This window comes from Thalassophryne amazonica, chromosome 11, assembly GCF_902500255.1.
Source record: "Thalassophryne amazonica chromosome 11, fThaAma1.1, whole genome shotgun sequence".
Classification (NCBI taxonomy): Eukaryota; Metazoa; Chordata; class Actinopteri; order Batrachoidiformes; family Batrachoididae; genus Thalassophryne; species Thalassophryne amazonica.
Genome location: NC_047113.1, coordinates 27091343 through 27109334, shown reverse-complemented (window position 1 = coordinate 27109334; position 17992 = coordinate 27091343). Strand labels below are relative to the sequence as shown.

General features: G+C 38.7%; 1 protein-coding gene across 1 annotated transcript; it reads left to right on the top strand.

Moving 5' to 3' along the window:
- The first annotated feature begins 956 nt into the window (after positions 1–956).
- p2rx3a (purinergic receptor P2X, ligand-gated ion channel, 3a) lies at positions 957–17992 on the top strand. Its single transcript, XM_034181401.1, has 12 exons — positions 957–1102; positions 2246–2381; positions 3637–3708; positions 4884–4953; positions 6107–6215; positions 6311–6388; positions 6469–6610; positions 10100–10236; positions 10328–10421; positions 14072–14137; positions 14226–14303; positions 17297–17992. The coding sequence occupies exons 1-12, from the start codon at positions 969–971 to the stop codon at positions 17411–17413; spliced, it is 1233 nt and encodes a 410-aa protein (XP_034037292.1). The 5' UTR covers positions 957–968; the 3' UTR covers positions 17414–17992.

Here is a 17992-nt window from a genome sequence, read left to right as displayed (position 1 = left end):
TTCTCTTTTTGCTCTGTATGCACCACTCTGCATTTAATCATTAGTGATTGATCTCTGCTCCCCTCCACAGCATGTCTTTTTCCTGGTTCTCTCCCTCAGCCCCAACCAGTCCCAGCAGAAGACTGCCCCTCCCTGAGCCTGGTTCTGCTGGAGGGTTCTTCCTGTTAAAAGGGAGTTTTTCCTTCCCACTGTTACCAAGTGCTTGCTCACAGCGGGTCGTTTTGACCGTTGGGGTTTTTCCGTAATTATTGTATGGTTTTACCTTACAATATAAACCGCCTAGGGGCAAGTGTTTGTTGTGATTTGACGCTATATAAATGATTTGATTTGATTTGATTTTTGTTGAGTGTGTATATATATATATATATATATATATATATATATATATATATATGCGTGTGTGTGTACATGTGTTAAACTGCTTTAGATTCTCTCATCATTGCTGTGATGGTACTGCCGTACGCAGATTTGGAGTTATTTCTTAATGCAAAATTTTCCATTGGTTTAAAGCTTTTACAAACATTAGATGGCCACCGTACTTTAAACATAAATGTGTTTGGAGAAAATGAATGTATGATGCATTGATTGATGACCCCGAGCAAATCTGTGTGTGGCTTTTTATATGTGCATTTTCAAAAGTATGCAACTGGAATAAGGCAGTGATGGGGCGAGGCAAGAGGCATATGGGAGATGGGGATTTGTGGCGAGGAGAGAAAGTGAGTATGAGGGAGGGACGGATGAAATTTTCACGTTTTCCCTTTTGCTCATTTATACGTGAGGAAGGGGAGGTCCAATAATAGGCCAATAATGAGGAGCAGGAGAGTTTTCTTCATGACCACCAATGTTGAACTGTGCAGTGCAGTTTTAGAAGCACATCTGTCAGAAGGCACCTGTTGACAGAAGACAACACTTCCACTTTTCACTCAGGAAGAAGTGAACTGTTATCGGGTGAGTTGCACTGACAAGCCATGGGTTCTATGGTGTGGGCCTGCGTCACCGACTTTTTCACCTACGAGACCACCAAGTCTGTGGTGGTGAAGAGCTGGTCTGTGGGCATCATCAACCGGATTGTGCAACTTCTCATCATATCCTATTTTGTCGGGTAAGTGGTGTGTTTGTGTGCAAGTGGTCTCTGAGTGTCAGATTTTGTGTTGTCACCAAACAAAGTACAGATCTATTTCCATATCTGTTAGGAAAATGAACAAGTTTTAAAAGAAGAAACAATTTTTTATGGTTGCAGCAAAGGTTTACATCGACCTACCTATCCACTTTAATTCCATAACTAGTTGAAGTGCAACACAAAATGTATTTTTTTATACTGTAAAAAGGCAAATTGTTATTTATTATAAAAAGTGAAAACATACTATTGTCCAACTATTGCATTTGATGCAAATAGTTCTGTTTTGATTAATGGCTATTGTAAAATAAATCATTTTCTGTGTATTAATTTGACAATTAAAAAAATACAAAAGTGTGACATCTCTTACAGCTACCACAAAATTATGTTCTTGTTTTTTTTTTCCTTGTTTAATTTCATAAAATCTGTTAAGTTCTGATATGTTTAGTCAAGTCTGGTAGGATGTGCTGATGCTGCATCCATGACACCGTGGAATCGCTTTGGGTCCTGAATGGCAACCACTTGGGCAGATAACCGGCTGCAGTCAGGTGAAACGTGGACGTCCCCTTGGCTTTCTCCATCTGCTGGGGTCCTCAACACTCGGGCACCTGCATGATGGATCATGCACAGAGAATCACGCCACATGGCAAAAATGTCATACTAGCTGACGTTCCCTCATAATGCAACTGATACTCCTCATCCTAGTCTCTCTTAGTAACTGCTCCTTTGATATAGTCAATCCAGTGCAGTTATTCCAGGACTGCATTTATATAGCGCTTTTCCATCTGCATCAGACACTCAAAGTGCTTTACAATAATGGCTCACATTCACCCCGATGTGAGGATGCTGCCATACAAGGTGCTCACTACACACCTGGAGCAACTAGGGGATTATGGTCCTTGCCCAAGGGCCCTCAGTGATTTTCCGGTCAGGCTGGGATTTGAACCGAGGATCCTCTGGTCTCAAACCCAACGCTTAACCACTAGAACATCACTTCCCCAAGGATCTTCCAAGCTATTGGCTATTTTTTGGCTTCCTCCATTAGGTCCAATAACAATTGCTTGTTGAAAAAGTCAACAATAAACATTTACTAAAGTAACTTGTTATTTCTCTTCTTGTGTGTTGCAGTTGGGTTTTCATTCATGAAAAAGCCTACCAGATTAGTGACACTGGTATAGAATCTTCTGTTATGACCAAAGTCAAGGGCTTTGGTTACCATAATGACCGAGTAATGGACGTGGCTGACTATGTATCCCCTTCACAGGTGAGTGCTCCCAACCACACATAAACATGACCTATTGACCTTATCTACACAGAATGTCTGCTGTATCCTGTGTCTGAAATGCTGAAATCTCTTGAAATATTTATTGAAATAAATATTATGACAGAATATAGCCTCAAAGAGATCTTCACAAAAAAGATGACTTTAAATTTTACATCTTATTTTTGCTTTCATCATCTTTGGTATTGATAACACCATAAAAGAGCAGTCTTTATTGTATACTTCCTCCAAAGCCTAAAAAAAACTCTGGGTTCATGCAGGTCAACACGTGTTCTTAGCTCTAAATCTTATCACTTCAATAATATTAACAGGTCAGCTGGCTCTTTTTTGTTTCCCAACACACACCAGTAAAACAGATAAATATCTGATCCACACAATTTAAAAACATTCCAACTTTAAACTTCAAAAGCACAACTGCAAAATTCTATTTACCCAAATCCCAGTGTGGTAGCATAGTTAGGTCGGGAAGACAGCTGTTTTGTTTTTATTTCTATCAGGATGACAGAAGACATGATTCAGTGAATATCCCCTAAATTTATCAACCAAAGTGATCAAGCAGACACTGAGCCAGTTAAATGTCATGATACAAATTATTGGCATTGGATGCTTGGCGCATAGGTATATATATATATATATATATATATATATATATATATATATATATATATACACACACACACACACACACACACAAATTGCTTAAAAAGGTGAAAAATGTGCACCTATATCTTGGTCTGCCAATAAACCTAATTATCCCTCTTCCATCCAAAGGCCAATGTTTCTCAAAGTTTCACTAAATTTCAATTTAAAGAAATTTCAAACTAAAAAGCTCTAAAGCATTTTGAGCATTCCAAACAGAATAAGCAGGAACATTTTCCATTACAGCCACTTTGTAGAAAACTTAAACATTTCTGTTTTAACACCCCTCTCCCCACTCAATGGACTTTGGGAAACATGGTGGGACTTTCATTTTTCTTCAAATTCTGCCATCAAATTCATTTGAAAGGTTCCGTAATCTCTTAAATAAAACTGTGCTAGTTTGTGGTGATCTGCTGTTATTCTGAGCTGCTAACATAAAATAAATAAAGAAATCTTTTATTGTTTAAATTGAGGAATGTGCTGTGGCAGTTTAGGATTTGGTCCTTTTGAAGGTTTTACGATGTGTGTTTGATAAATGTATTAAAGTTGTGTTACATCCAGTAGATAGAATGAAAGTTCTGCTGTGGTTGTTTCACAGGGTGCATCCGTGTTCTGCATCATGACCAGGCTCATCATCACTGAGGACCAATTCCAAGGAAGATGTCCAGAGGTGAGGACAAGTTTAGATTCTGCAGTGTGAACCCAAATGCTACGTTTAGACCTTTGACAGCACAGCTTATCAAATTTGAAAAACTTCTTGTTTCTTCTTTTGTGGTAAACCCATTTAAATAGACTTAAATTGTTCTAAACTAACATTGGTAGACTCGTCAAAAGCAGTTTTTTTCCATATTCCATTCAAAGAAATGGAATATGAATTTTTCTGGCTCTATATTGTCCAAAACCAACATTAAAATGTTTTGGGAATATATATATATATATATATATATATATATATATATATATATATATATATATATATATATATATATATATATATATATATATAATTACAAGTGAACTGATATTAAAATGTATAAACTGGCTTTAAACAGGTTCACTTACAGGTGAACTAATTTTAAAATGTTCTACACTGAGGGTAGACTGACATGAAAATGTATAAATTGGCTTTAAACAGGTTAAATTACAGATAAGCAGATTTTAAACTTCTACACTGAGGGTAGACTGACATTAAATGTATTAAACAGGCTTTAACCAGGTTAAAGTACAGATAAACTGATTTTAAACTTCTTCACTGAGGGTAGACTGACATTAAAATGTATTAAACTGGTTTTAAACTGGTTAAATTACAGATAAACTGATTTTAAACTTCTACAGTGAGGGTAGACTGACATTAAAATGTATTAAACTGGTTTTAAACTGGTTAAATTACAGATAAACTGATTTTAAACTTCTACACTGAGGGTAGACTGACATTAAAATGTATTAAACAGGCTTTAAACAGGTTAAAGTACAGATAAACTGATTTTAAACTTCTACACTGAGGGTAGACTGACATTAAAATGTATTAAACTGGTTTTAATCAGGTTAAATGACAGATAAACTGATTTTAAACTTCTACACTGAGGGCAGAATGGTTTATTTTGCCATTTTAAATGGTTTCAAACATTACATTTTGTTTTTAAACAGCTTTACATCAATCATTCATAGTAAACTGCCTTGTTTTGACCACTTGTTAATTCTGAAAGTTATTTGAAGATGCCCTTGTAGATTCCGGAAACTGGAAGTTCCTTATTACTACAGTAACTCAGTGAAAACTGGTATTTTCTTATCTGTGGAAGGGTGAGTTGTGTATCATGTCATATTTTAAGTTCCTGTGTGTTTCAGAGTGGGGCACATTATAAATGTACTACTGATGAAGACTGTGAGAAGCACCTTGGTTCCATTCTTTCCAATGGTGAGTCCAACTTGTTCAATTCGGCCTTCATTGTCATCTTTGGAAGAAGCACAGTGTTATACAGTAATGACAGTATGTTTGAGAATATCAACACTACTGGATGAAGGCCCATATTTATTTTAAAATGTAATTTAAATAAACAAAATCCAGTTTGCTTGTTTTTATTTTTATTTTTCTAAAGAAAGTTGTAAAATACAATCCTCTCTGAAAGTAATATAACAGGACCAATTAATTTATTTTTCTATACACCAAATGCATTTAAATTAAGATCAAAAGATGAATGAACATGTCTTGAACATCATTAACATCAAGTGTTACGAAACAAAAATAGCATGGTACTGTGTAAATGGACTGAATATATATAGCACTTATCCATCTGCATCAGACGCTCAAAGTGCTTTATAGTAATGACTCACATTCACCCCGGGTGCTGCCATACAAGGTACTCACTACACACCAGTAGTAACTACGCTTAACCACTAGACCATCACCTCCCCTGCGTGATTAAATCTGTCTAGAGTCAGCAGTTCTCAAAACAAGAAGAGCAAGAACAAGTAAGAGGATGAGTGAGGGAAGCCATCAAGACACTCAGACAATTCTGAAGGAGTTATCAGTGTCTGTAGCTGAGAACAATTGTATGGCTTCCTGTTGGTGTGATGTACAGAGAAGGATTTTCTTTAAAAGATATAAAATTTCAGCTAGTTTGCCAGACATCTTGGGGAGATTTGAGCCTAGATTAGATCATTTTTCTGTAATCTTTTTCTCTTCCACTCCAGCATGAAGCTGTGTCTGGTGGTTCAACAGGCAATAGCAGCATGATACACAGTTTCTCCAATCACAGCCAACAGGCTGTGAACATAATTTGTATTAATAATTATCCTGATCCAATTACTTATGGCCTTAAAAAATGGAGGCGCTGTGTGTGAAAATGGCTGTAATTCTCAGTTGGTTAATGTGATGGTTTTGGTAAACTCCTTGAATTAAAGCTAAAGGTATGCACTTCAAGCATGACTCTCGATTGGTTTTCAACTCCATTGTGATGACGCACAGAGGTTAAATTGGAAATGCAGTATCACTGTCCAAATACTTATGCACCTGGGTCTAATTTCCGTTTACCATGAGGTTTCTTCTTATGTATGCTTTGTGCCATTAGGAGTTATTACAGGCACTTGCCTTTCGTCCTTCGATAACAGCACGGATAACACCACGGGTTACTGTGAGATTGAAGGATGGTGTCCTGCAGAGAATGACCGTATCAAGAAGTGAGATGCACACTTACTTACATATATGCAGACATGCATGTGCACATTTCATACCACACTTCATTTGTGATCTACTTTCTGATCAACATCCTCAGCGAACCCATGCTGGATGTGAAGAACTTCACCATCTTCATCAAAAACAGCATTCGCTTCCCTCTCTTCAATGTTACCAGGTGGGTCACATGCTCACATTCTTCATAAACTCAGCGCATGCTGGTGTTTTTTGTAACGACTCCAATGGTTTCTGTCCCAGAGGGAACTTTCCATCCACGATGACAGCCGCCCAGATCAGGAGCTGTACCTACCACCCGGTTCACGACCCCTTATGCCCCATCTTTCGTGTGGGGGATGTACTGAACTACACTGGGCAAGATGTGAAGAACCTTGCTACCAAGGTCTTACCGTCCTTCACCCTCATTTTCTTTTGTCTTTTGCCCACAGCACCAAAACTTAGAATATCACGGTAAAAAGTTCAATATTTTCACTTATTTCAGAAAGTGAAAATTTTGTGTATTGTAAATGCATTATGGTTCAAACATATTTTTATTTTGATAATTATGGGTAAATTATTGTCTATAACTACAGATATAGGAAAAGCCATATCTCAAAATGTTATTTATTTATTTATTTATTAGTTTATTTGACAGGGACAATACAGTCAGACATAGCTACAAATCAAAGCTTGCAGCTGATGTGATGCATACAGAGTATAGCAACAAGTGCTAATTTACAACTCCCGTCCCTGGTTAGGCTTTTCTACTCTAACATGACCTAAAAACATATTAATTTACATTTGAACATCTATAATAAATAGAACAGTGCAATTCAAACTCTCATCTCACTCATCTCATTCATTCACTCTCATATCTTTACTGGTGGGTACAGTTTTGGTTTGATTTAAGCCAAGATTTAAGTTTAAAGGTGAACATTTTCAACTCGCTGACAGCCTTAATATCTGTGGGCAGTGAGTTCCAGAGTTTACAGCTTTTGTAAGAAAAGGCTGACTGTCCAAACGAGGTTCTGCACTTGGGGATGGTACAGTTATAATTTAAGCTACCTCTTGTTGTCCTGCTGCTGTTTGGTCTCCCCATAAATTCCCTAAGTGGTTCTGGAGCCAAATTGTGGTAGCATTTAAAAAATAATTTTAGAAAACAGAAATTGCTAAAACTGTCAAAACTCAATAAGTTATGTTTGTGGAGGATTTGACAGTGATGATGACGGATTGGTTTTCTGTCCATAATTTTGATTGCTTGATTGTAACGTGAACCAATGCGCTTTGTGTCTGGGGGAGCTGCCTGGGCCCATGCTGTCATGCAATAGGTAATATGAGAGAATATCATCCCATGCATGTACAGCAGGGCCGCCTGGTTTGGAATGAAGTGCCTGATAAGTCTAAAACAATTTATATTTCTTTGTATTGTTTTGGATATTTTCTTTATGTGTTCATCAAATTTTAGTTGCGGTTCAAGAATCAATCCTAGATATTTCATTTCATTTACAGTTATAGAATATTTAATTTCAAGAATAACTAATTGTATATATATATATATATATATATATATATATATATATATATATATATATAATTTAATGGAAGCATGAAATTTTATGTATTATAAGTCCTTTTTTGAATTAATGTTATGAAATATTGTAATATTTAGAGATCTTTTTGCAGGTGGGGCGGTCATCAATTTTCAATTTTTTTGAGCTGTCAACCCTAATCATCAAAATTAAAATTAAAAAAAATGCTTGAAATATTTCAGTTTGTATATAGTGAGTCCAAATAAAAATTTCAATTTCTGAAATAACTGATTTAAAAAAAAGATTATTTTACAGTATTTGTTTACTGTGAAGTGCATCTCAATTTTTTTGAGATGCACTTCACAGTAAACAAACTTGAAGTCATATTTTGCCCAAAATAACTAATTTTAAAAGAAGAGCTCAACATTATTGAACCCAGATTTTTAGGTTCAACTTTTCACTCGGGACAAAAATGATGTGTGAAGTCTATGTAGAAAGTAATGGCCAAAATGTTTAGGTAATTTTGAGCGTACAGATCCAGATTAAGAGCTGTAGCCTTCAGTAGCAGACTGTTGTCTTGCTGCTACATGGAGCGTTTCAGAGAGATTACCCTAATTATTGGTGTATATACACTCCTTTTGCTTCATTTTATAAAACCTAAATACAAAGGTGCACATTATGCACTAAAACTAAATACTACTGCATTGTGAAGGAAAGAGAACATTAATATAAACAAGAGATAATGTCACATTATTTCAGTGCACATATAGTTTGTATTTACATTCCACTATGTATTATTTTCAAATCTGAATTTGCTTTATAAAATTTTAAATGTCTTGACTCCTCTTCCATGCTGTGATTTTGTGTAGTCACCCTGTGGATTCTAATAGAGCCTTCAGAATATCATCTATGTGGGATTATACCATACACCGTATGGTGTTTGAGTAATCAGCCTTAGTGCACGTTACTGTATCCACGACACCACAGAACTGCCTTCAAGACCAAGCATTCATGATATGCACACTCTTAAGGCTATGAAATTGGGCTATTAGTAAAAAAAAAGTAGAAAAGGGGGTGTTCACAATAATAGTAGCATCTGCTGTTGACACTACTAGACACTACTATCTGGTACATCACTAAACTAGTATTTAGTTGTATAACCACAGTTTTTCATGATTTCTTTACATCTGCATAAGGCAACATGACCTCTTCAAGTATTTTGACATATCCAAACTGATCCATGATACCTGGTATGCGATATATAGGCCCAACACCATAGTAGGAGAAACATGCCCATATCATGATGCTTGCACCACCATGCTTCACTGTCTTCACTGTGAACTGTGGCTTGAATTCAGAGTTTGGGGGTCGTCTCACAAACTGTCTGCGGCCCTTGAACCCAAAAAGAACAATTTTACGCTCATCAGTCCACAAAATATTCCTCCATTTCTCTTTAGGCCAGTTGATGTGTTCTTTGGTAAATTGTAACCTCTTGTACACGTCTTTATTTAACAGAGGGACTTTGCGGGGGATTTTTGCAAATAAATTAGCTTCACACAGGCATCTTCTAACTGTCACAGCACTTAAAGGTAACTCCAGACTGTCTTTGATCATCCTGGAGCTGATCATTGGGTGAGCCTTTGCCATTCTGGTTATTCTTCTATCCATTTTGATGGTTGTTTTCCATTTTCTTCCACGTGTCTCTGCTTTTTTTTTTTTTTTTTTTTTTTTTTTAAATTTTAAAGATTTGTGAGAATCTACTGAATCTACTGGTACCTTGTTTCCCATGTAACAATAAGAAATATACTCAAAACCTGGATTAATCTTTTTAGTCACATAGCACTACTATTATTCTGAACACTACTGTAAATATAAACACTCATGTAAATTATCTAAATATTCGTCCATGAGTGTATAAACAGACTTCACTATTTCCTTAATAAGAAACAAGAAGATGCAGCTCATCAAAGTTGGATTGTGTGGAGAGCTGCAGGACCACCACAGATGAACACAAATATAAGGAGCTGCCTCTCGAATCAGTGTCTTTAAAATACTTTTCTTGACATTTCCTGAGATGAATATGCACATGTACATCCGTAAATATCAGTTCCATGCTTCCAAACACATCTAATGATATTTTATCCTGCTTAGTAGCAACAAGAAGCATGCGCTTACATTATAAAGCTCTCTAGCTCGTGACTGTTTTCATGCTGAAACTAAATACTGAACTAATTAGGGCCACTTTTGTCCTGAGTGGGGAAATAATAACTGTAAAAACAAAGACTCCAGGTTCAACAATGTGAAACTTCCCCTTTAATTTTCCGTATTACTGCAGGTATTGAGTGTGTGCGTGTGCCCCTCAGGGTGGAGAAATTGGAATAAACATTGTGTGGAAGTGTAACCTGGACCTGGATATTGAAAAATGTGTACCCAGATATGCTTTTACACGACTGGACACACCGTTTGCTAAGAATGCCGTCTCCAAGGGCTACAACTTCAGGTACCGATGCTGCTGTCAGTGACTTTTCTCTCCATCTGTTGTCACATTCTTCAGTTTAACACTTTTCTTTCTTTGATTTCTTAATTCGCAGGTTTGCTAAATATTTCAAGACTGAGAATGGGACAGAGTTTCGGACACTCCACAAAGCGTTTGCCATCCGCTTTGACGTCATGGTGACAGGCAATGTGAGTTCTGCACAAATATGACATTTAGTGAAATATTTAACACAAATTTCAGAAAGCTGGCCAATCAAAATGGGGAAAAAAGGTCAGGAAGGGGAAAAAAAAAACTGAAAATTGGCCTTGTCAATTTCAATTTATTTTCATTTATATAGCGCCAAATCAGAAGAAAGTTGCCTCAAGGCGCTTAACACAAGTAAGGTCTATGTACGTACTTCTCTCTGTTACCTTCATACAGTAGTGTTCAGAATAATAGTAGTGCTATGTGACTAAAAAGATTAATCCAGGTTTTGAGTATATTTATTATTGTTACATGGGAAACAAGGTACCAGTAGATTCAGTAGATTCTCACAAATCCAACAAGACCAAACATTCATGATATGCACACTCTTAAGGCTATGAAATTGGGCTATTAGTAAAAAAAAGTAGAAAAGGGGGCGTTCACAATAATAGTAGCATCTGCTGTTGATGCTACAAACTCAAAACTATTATGTTCAAACTGCTTTTTAGCAATCCTGTGAATCACTAAACTAGTATTTAATTGTATAACCACAATTTTTCATGATTTCTTCACATTACTAGTGTGCTTGGGGTCATTGTCTTGTTGAAACACCCATTTCAAGGGCATGTCCTCTTCAGCATAAGGCAACATGACCTCTTCAAGTATTCTGACACATCCAAACTGATCCATGATACCTGGTATGCGATATATAGGCCCAGCACCATAGTAGGAGAAACATGCCCATATCATGATGCTTGCACCACCATGCTTCATTGTCTTCACTGTGAACTGTGACTTGAAGTCAGAGTTTGGGGGTCATTTCACAAACTGTCTGCGGCTCTTGGACCCAAAAAGAACAATTTTACTCTCATCAGTCCACAAAATATTCCTCCATTTCTCTTTAGGCCAGTTGATGTGTTCTTTGGCAAATTGTAACATCTTCTGCACGTCTTTTATTTAACAGAGGGATTTTGCGGGGGATTCTTGCAAATAAATTAGCTTCACACAGGCATCTTCTAACTGTCACAGCACTTACAGGTAACTCCAGACTGTCTTTGATCATCCTGGAGATGATCATTGGGTGAGCCTTTGCCATTCTGGTTATTCTTCTATCCATTTTGATGGTTGTTTTCCGTTTTCTTCCACACACCTCTGGTTTTTTGTCCATTTTAAAGCATTGGAGATCATTGTAGATGAACAGCCTATTATTTTTTGCACCTGCGTATAAGTTTTCCCCTCTCCAATCAACTTTTTAATCAAACTACGCTGTTCTTTTGAACAATGTCTTGAACATCCCATTTTCCTCAGGCTTTCAAAGAGAAAAGCATGTTCAACAGGTGCTGGCTTCATCCTTAAATAGGGGACACCTGATTCACATCTGTTTGTTCCACAAAATTGACAAACACACTGACTGAATGCCACACTACTATTATTGTGAACACCCACTTTTCTACTTTTTTTTTTTACTAATAGCCCAATTTCATAGCCTTAAGAGTGTGCATATCATGAATGCTTGGTCTTGTTGGATTTGTGAGAATCTACTGAATCTACTGGTACCTTGTTTCTCATGTAACAATAAGAAATATACTCAAAACCTGGATTAATCTTTTTAGTCACATAACACTACTATTATTCTGAACACTACTGTAACATACTATAAGTCCCATTTGTATTCCTTGATATTTAACAGTTATGATGCCATGTTATACAGTGCCTTGAAACTGCATTTAGCCCCTATGGGATTTTATACATTTTAATTTGTTTATGCCGTTTCAAATACAAAAAGTAATTCAGGCTTCTCTGTATTAAAATTTCTAAAATCATCCCCCTTATATTCAAACTTAAAGCAAATCTCTGCAACTTGATATAAATTAAATAAAAATATCAAAGCCAAGATGATGGGTTGCATAAGTGATGGTCTTCTTTGGTATAACGCACATAAATAATCAGTTTATTTGACAGTTTTATTTCGACAAGTCAGGGGATGGATACATGAATATTTCCAAATCACTGTGTATGACTTAATTTGCATCAGTCTTTAAAACCCCGCCACACATAGCCGAAATCACGCAGAATGGCGTCAGACTTATGAATTGGCACACATCTGAAACGTGTCAGATTTCAGTTCCAAAATGAGTTGACTTCTGCAGAAGTCGCCTCAGTTGGTCAAAATCGGCCGGTGACCCCGAGTGTAAAGCACATGTTCACAACTCTCCTGGCACGGTCGAGATGGGACACCTATCCGACGGCGGTCCATGTGTAATCTGAGAACCATCTAACCACAATTTACATCTTCCGATGGTGGGAAAAAAAGGGATCTGAAACGTTTTGAGCACATATGAGGGTTCCTCAAGATAGATCTGTTCCCACAAACCCTGCTCCCCGCATCCCACCCTGGAGCACAAAGGAACTGTTGTAATGTATGTGGCACACGTCATCATGATAATAATTATGAATTATTGTCATGTACAGTGAATGTGAACATTGGCTATCAAACCGAAAGCTCTGTGCACTAATGCGCGCATGCCGGCGCAAATCTGAACAAGATGTTATATCCACAATAGACCTTATAGTACAGATATTTGTCCATTCCTTCCCATGGGCGACGTAAATAATGTGAACTATTGTCTCCATCATAACACAGGCAGCTGTGCCTTTCTGTGGTGCACAGTTACACGTCATTGCACGAGTCAGGCTCCGTCTGAGGGTTTTCTTAAAAAGAAGGCCTGAAAGTTCAGCTACAATTTGCCAGAAAGTACATCTGAGATGTAAGCCTAGATTTGATGTTTTGGTGAAAGAAAATCCTCCTCTATACCACTTCATCATGAAGCTGTATAACTGGGGATACAAAATGCAAAACATGCACGATACACAATTTCTCCAATCACAGCCACAGAAGTCTATAACTTCTTTTAGGTTGTCTGGGTGTCTTGGTGGCTTTCCTCACTCTTCTCCTTCTTGCACAGTCACTCAGTTTTTGAGGAGTATCTACTCCATACAGATTTACCATAGAGTGTCATACTGTTTGTATTTCTTCATAATTTATGTAAATAAATTCCAAGATATACTCAGTGACTTGAAAATGTTCATGTATCCATCCCCTGACTTGTCTGAAGAAAACTGGCAATTAAACTGATTATTTATAGGTATTATACCAAAGGGGCCCATTACTTGTGCAACCCATCATCTTGGCTTTTATATTTTTAATTAATTTATGTCAAATTGCAGCAATTTGCTTTGAGTTTGTTTCAGGAAGAAAATTTTAGATTTTATTTTATTTTATTTTTTTTTTGAGAAGCTTGATAAGCTTTGTAATTTGAAATGGCATAGCCACTGTATAAATTCAGGAAGAATGTTCATTTTCGGTGAGCTGCGTTAACACTGAAAGTTTTGTTCCTCTATAACAGGGGTAGGCAACCTGTTCCAGAAAGAGCCATGAGGGTGCAGGTTTTCTTTGCAGCCACTGACTCCACCAGGTGATTTCACTGATTAACTGATTCCATCTGCTCAAAGTGATATTAATCACTAAAATCACCTGGTGGAGTCAGTGGCTGCAAAGAAAACCTGCACCCTCATGGCTCTTTCTGGAACAGGTTGCCTACCCCTGCTCTATAAGGACTGGTCTCATGTATTCCATCTCTTCCTGTTCTAACAGGCAGGAAAGTTCAACACCATTCCAACTCTGATCAACCTGGTGGCTGCTGTTACCTCAGTGGGACTGGTAAGAACACCTGAACAAACATCAGATGATGACAAGTTGTGTTTATTGTTGCTGTTAGCCTTCAATTTAACACTTTATGTGTTGCTAGGGCACAATTCTATGTGACATCATCTTACTGAACTTCTTGAAAGGAGCAGATCAGTACAAAGCCAAGAAGTTTGAAGAGGTAATCCTTAAAAAAGAAGGGAAAAAAGGGTGGGGTTTTGACAGTGACATCATTTTTTGGAATTTTCCTTCAGTACACCATCAAAATGAAGCAACATATGCTTGTAGTGGAGACTTTAAGTTTTTACATCACATTAACCATTTTGGAATTATAGCATTTCGTATACGCATTTCTTGCAGTTTCAGCACCCTGTATTTTACCGACTGGTGTGGTGGAAAGGGTGCTACATAAAGAAATCACATGTACACCCTTTACTCAATACTTTATTGATGCACCTTTGGCAGAAATTACAGCCTCAATTCTTCTAGAACATGATGCCACAAGCTTGGTGCACATATCTTTGGGCAGTTTTGCCCATTCCTCTTTGCAGCACCTCTCAAACTCCATCAGGTTCAATCGGATTCAGGTTTGGGCTCTGGCTGGGCCACTCAAGGACATTCACAGAGTTGTCCTGAAGTTTGATATCTTGGCTGTGTGCTTAGGGTCATTGTCTTGCTGAAAGATGAAAAGTTGCCCCAGTCTTGAGGTCAAGAGCGCTCTGGAAAGGTTTTCATCCAGGATGTCTCTGTATATTGCTGCATCCATCTTTCACTCAATCCTGACTAGTCTCCTAGTTCCTGCCACTGAAAAACATCCCCACAGCATGATGTTGCCACCAACATGCTTCACTGTATGGATGGTGCCTGGTTTACACCAAACATGACGCCTGGCATTCATGCCATAGAGTTCAATCTTTGTCCCATCAGAGCAGAGAATTTTGTTTCTCATGGTCTGTGCCTTTTACTATGTGCCTGGCCACCCTAACATACAGGCCTGATTGGAGAGTTGCTGCAGAGATGGTTGTTCTTCTGGAACGTTCTCCTCTGTCCACAAAGGAATGCTTGAGTTCTGACAGAGTGACCATTGGTTCTTGGTCACCTCCCTGACTAAGGCCCTTCTCCCCCAATTGCTCACTTTAGACAGGTGGCTTGCACTAGAAAGAGTCCTGGTGGCTCAGAACTTCTTTCATTTACAGATGATGGCGTCCACTGTGCTCATTGGGACCTTTAAAGCAGCACAAATGTTTCTGTACCCTTCCTCAGATTTTCACCTCAAGACAATTCTGTCTCGGAGGTCTACGAACAATTCCTTTGACTTCATGCTTGGTTTGTGCTCTGACATGCACTGTCAACTGTGGGACCTTATATGTAGACAGGTGTGTGCCTTTCCAGTTCATGTCCAATCAAATTAATTTACCCCAGGTAGAATACAATTAAGGATTAGTCGAAACCCAGAGGTGTTCTTTTGGATTGCCTGCATACTCTTGCCACATGAGGCCGGACATTGTTGTGAACCAGGAGAAACCCAGGACCCACTGCACCAGAATAGTGTCTGACAAAGGGTCCAAGGATTTCATCCTGATACCTAATAGCAGTCAGGGTACCGTTGTCTAAATGGACTGCATTTATATAGTGCTTTTCCATTTGCATCAGACGCTCAAAGTGCTTTACAATTATGCCTCACATTCACCCCGATGTCAGGGTGCTGCCATACAAGGTGCTCACTACACACCGGGAGCAATAGGGGATTAAAGACCTTGCCCAAGGGCCCTTAGTGATTTTCCAGTCAGGTGGGGATTTGAACCCAGGATCTTCTGGTCTCAAGCCCAACACCTTAACCACTAGACCATCACCTCCCCCAATCTAGACTGTCTAGACTGTAGAGGTCTGTGTGTCCTTCCAGGGATTTGCCTCCACAGACCATCACTGACCCACCACCAAGCCAGTCATGCTGAATGATGTTGCAGGCAGAATAATGTTCTCCATGGTGTCCACAGACCCGTTCACGTCTGTCACATGTTTTCAGGTTGTACTTGGTCTCATCTATGACAAGCACAGGGCACCAGTGGCAGACCTGCCAATTCTAGTGTTCTATGGCAAATGCCACTTGAGCTCCATGGTACCGGCCAGTGACCACACAGCCCACTACAGGATGTCAGGCCCTCAGGCCGCCTCATGAAGTCTGTTTCTGATTGTTTGGTCAGAGACATTCACATCAGTGGCCTGCTGGAGATCATTTTGTAGGACTCTCGCAGTGCTCATCCTGTTCCTCCTTGCACAAAGGAGCAGATACTGGTCCTGCTGATGGTTTAAGGACCTTCTCCTAGATTAACTGTCTATATCCTGGAATCTCCTCCATGTTCTTAAGACTGTGCTTGGAGACACAGCAAACCTTCTGGCAATGGCACGTATTGATGTGCCATCCAGGAGGAGTTGGACTACCCGTGCAACCTCTATAGGGTCCAGGTACCGCACCACTACCAGTACTGACACTGACGCTAACCAAATGCAAATGTAGTGAAAAATCACTCATAAAAGATGAGGAGGGAAGAAATGCCAGTGGCCTCCACCTGTAAAACCATTCCTGTTTTGGGTGTCATCTCATTGTTGCCCCTCCAGTGCACCTGTTGTTAATTTCATTAACACCAAAACAGCTGAAACTGATTAACAAGCTCCTCTGCTACTTACCTGACCAGATCAGTATCCCACTGACTTGATGCTATACTCTGATTTAAAAATGTGCCTTTAGTTATTTTGAGCAGTATAATAAAATAATAAAAGTGTTCCTTTAACACACTTTTCCATGCAATTACAGCCAGTTTTCTTGTGACAAGTCAGCGGATGGACTCATGAAAATTTTCATGTCACTGAATATGTCTCAGACTTAATTTATATCTGTCATTAACATAGTACAAACAGTATGGTATTGAATGGAAAACCTGGCTGAAGTAGGCAGTTCTCAAAAACTGGGTGACTATAAAAATGGCAGACAAGTGAGGGAAGCCACAATTGACACCCATGACAGTTTGCCAAAACATTAAAAAAAAGTTGTCACTGTCCAAATACTTACAGACCTGAGTGTATTAGTCAGTACAAAGGTAGCAGTGTAAATTACTTTGTCTTAGTTTGATTTTGGCTCTTTGTTCCTTCACTGTGTCGCTCTTTCTCTCTCAGGTGTCACAGGCTCAGATAGAAGCTTCCCTCGCTCCAAGCCCAGGTAGCGAGCTGTCACTCAAACCAGGTATGAAGAGCTGCTATGATTCTGGTGCCATTTCTCTCTCCGCTGAATAGCTGGCTGAGCAGAACCGTAACAGTCCAGCTGAGAAGACGGACCTCCATTTTTCTCTCTTTCACACCATTATTGTCTAGCAAGAGACTCCTTAAGCCTTTTTCTACCCGTCAGGATCACGCAGACACTTTTAGCTCGGCGCCTTTACGAGTACACAAACTAGAGTTAGTTAACTGATGATGGACTTTAATGCTGCTCGCGCTACAGTTTCACAACATGTTGTGGGCATAAGAAGAAAATATTTATGAGCTTGTAAAGCGTAACAGTAACCGACTCAGTGGAGCCTCCTGGTTGCTCCCTTGAGGAACGTTACAAACGATGAACCAGCTCCTCCACACTCAGAGGAAAACAGACTAATTGGAGCTGTTATTTAATTCAGAGTTGTTAAGATTTTATAGCATCCTTCCGACATTAAAGTGTAAACCTATATAACCTACTGCCGTCCTGTGCGGTTTGTCAGCTGCCACCTTACTGCTGAATCTGGCCTCTTCTACTCTCCAGGCTGCTCCGTGCGGTGGCTGAGAGAGGCCATAACACTTCCAACTTAAGACAGCATGAGCAAATGCCAGAAATCACTTACA

Excerpts from the sequence above, each read along its gene's own strand:
- p2rx3a (XM_034181401.1), top strand. The coding sequence starts at position 969 with ATGGGTTCTATGGTGTGGGCCTGCGTCACCGACTTTTTCACCTACGAG. Across the intron at positions 2,382-3,636 it reads ACTATGTATCCCCTTCACAG|GGTGCATCCGTGTTCTGCAT; the intron begins GTGAGTGCTCCC and ends GTTGTTTCACAG. Across the intron at positions 6,389-6,468 it reads CCTCTCTTCAATGTTACCAG|AGGGAACTTTCCATCCACGA; the intron begins GTGGGTCACATG and ends TTTCTGTCCCAG.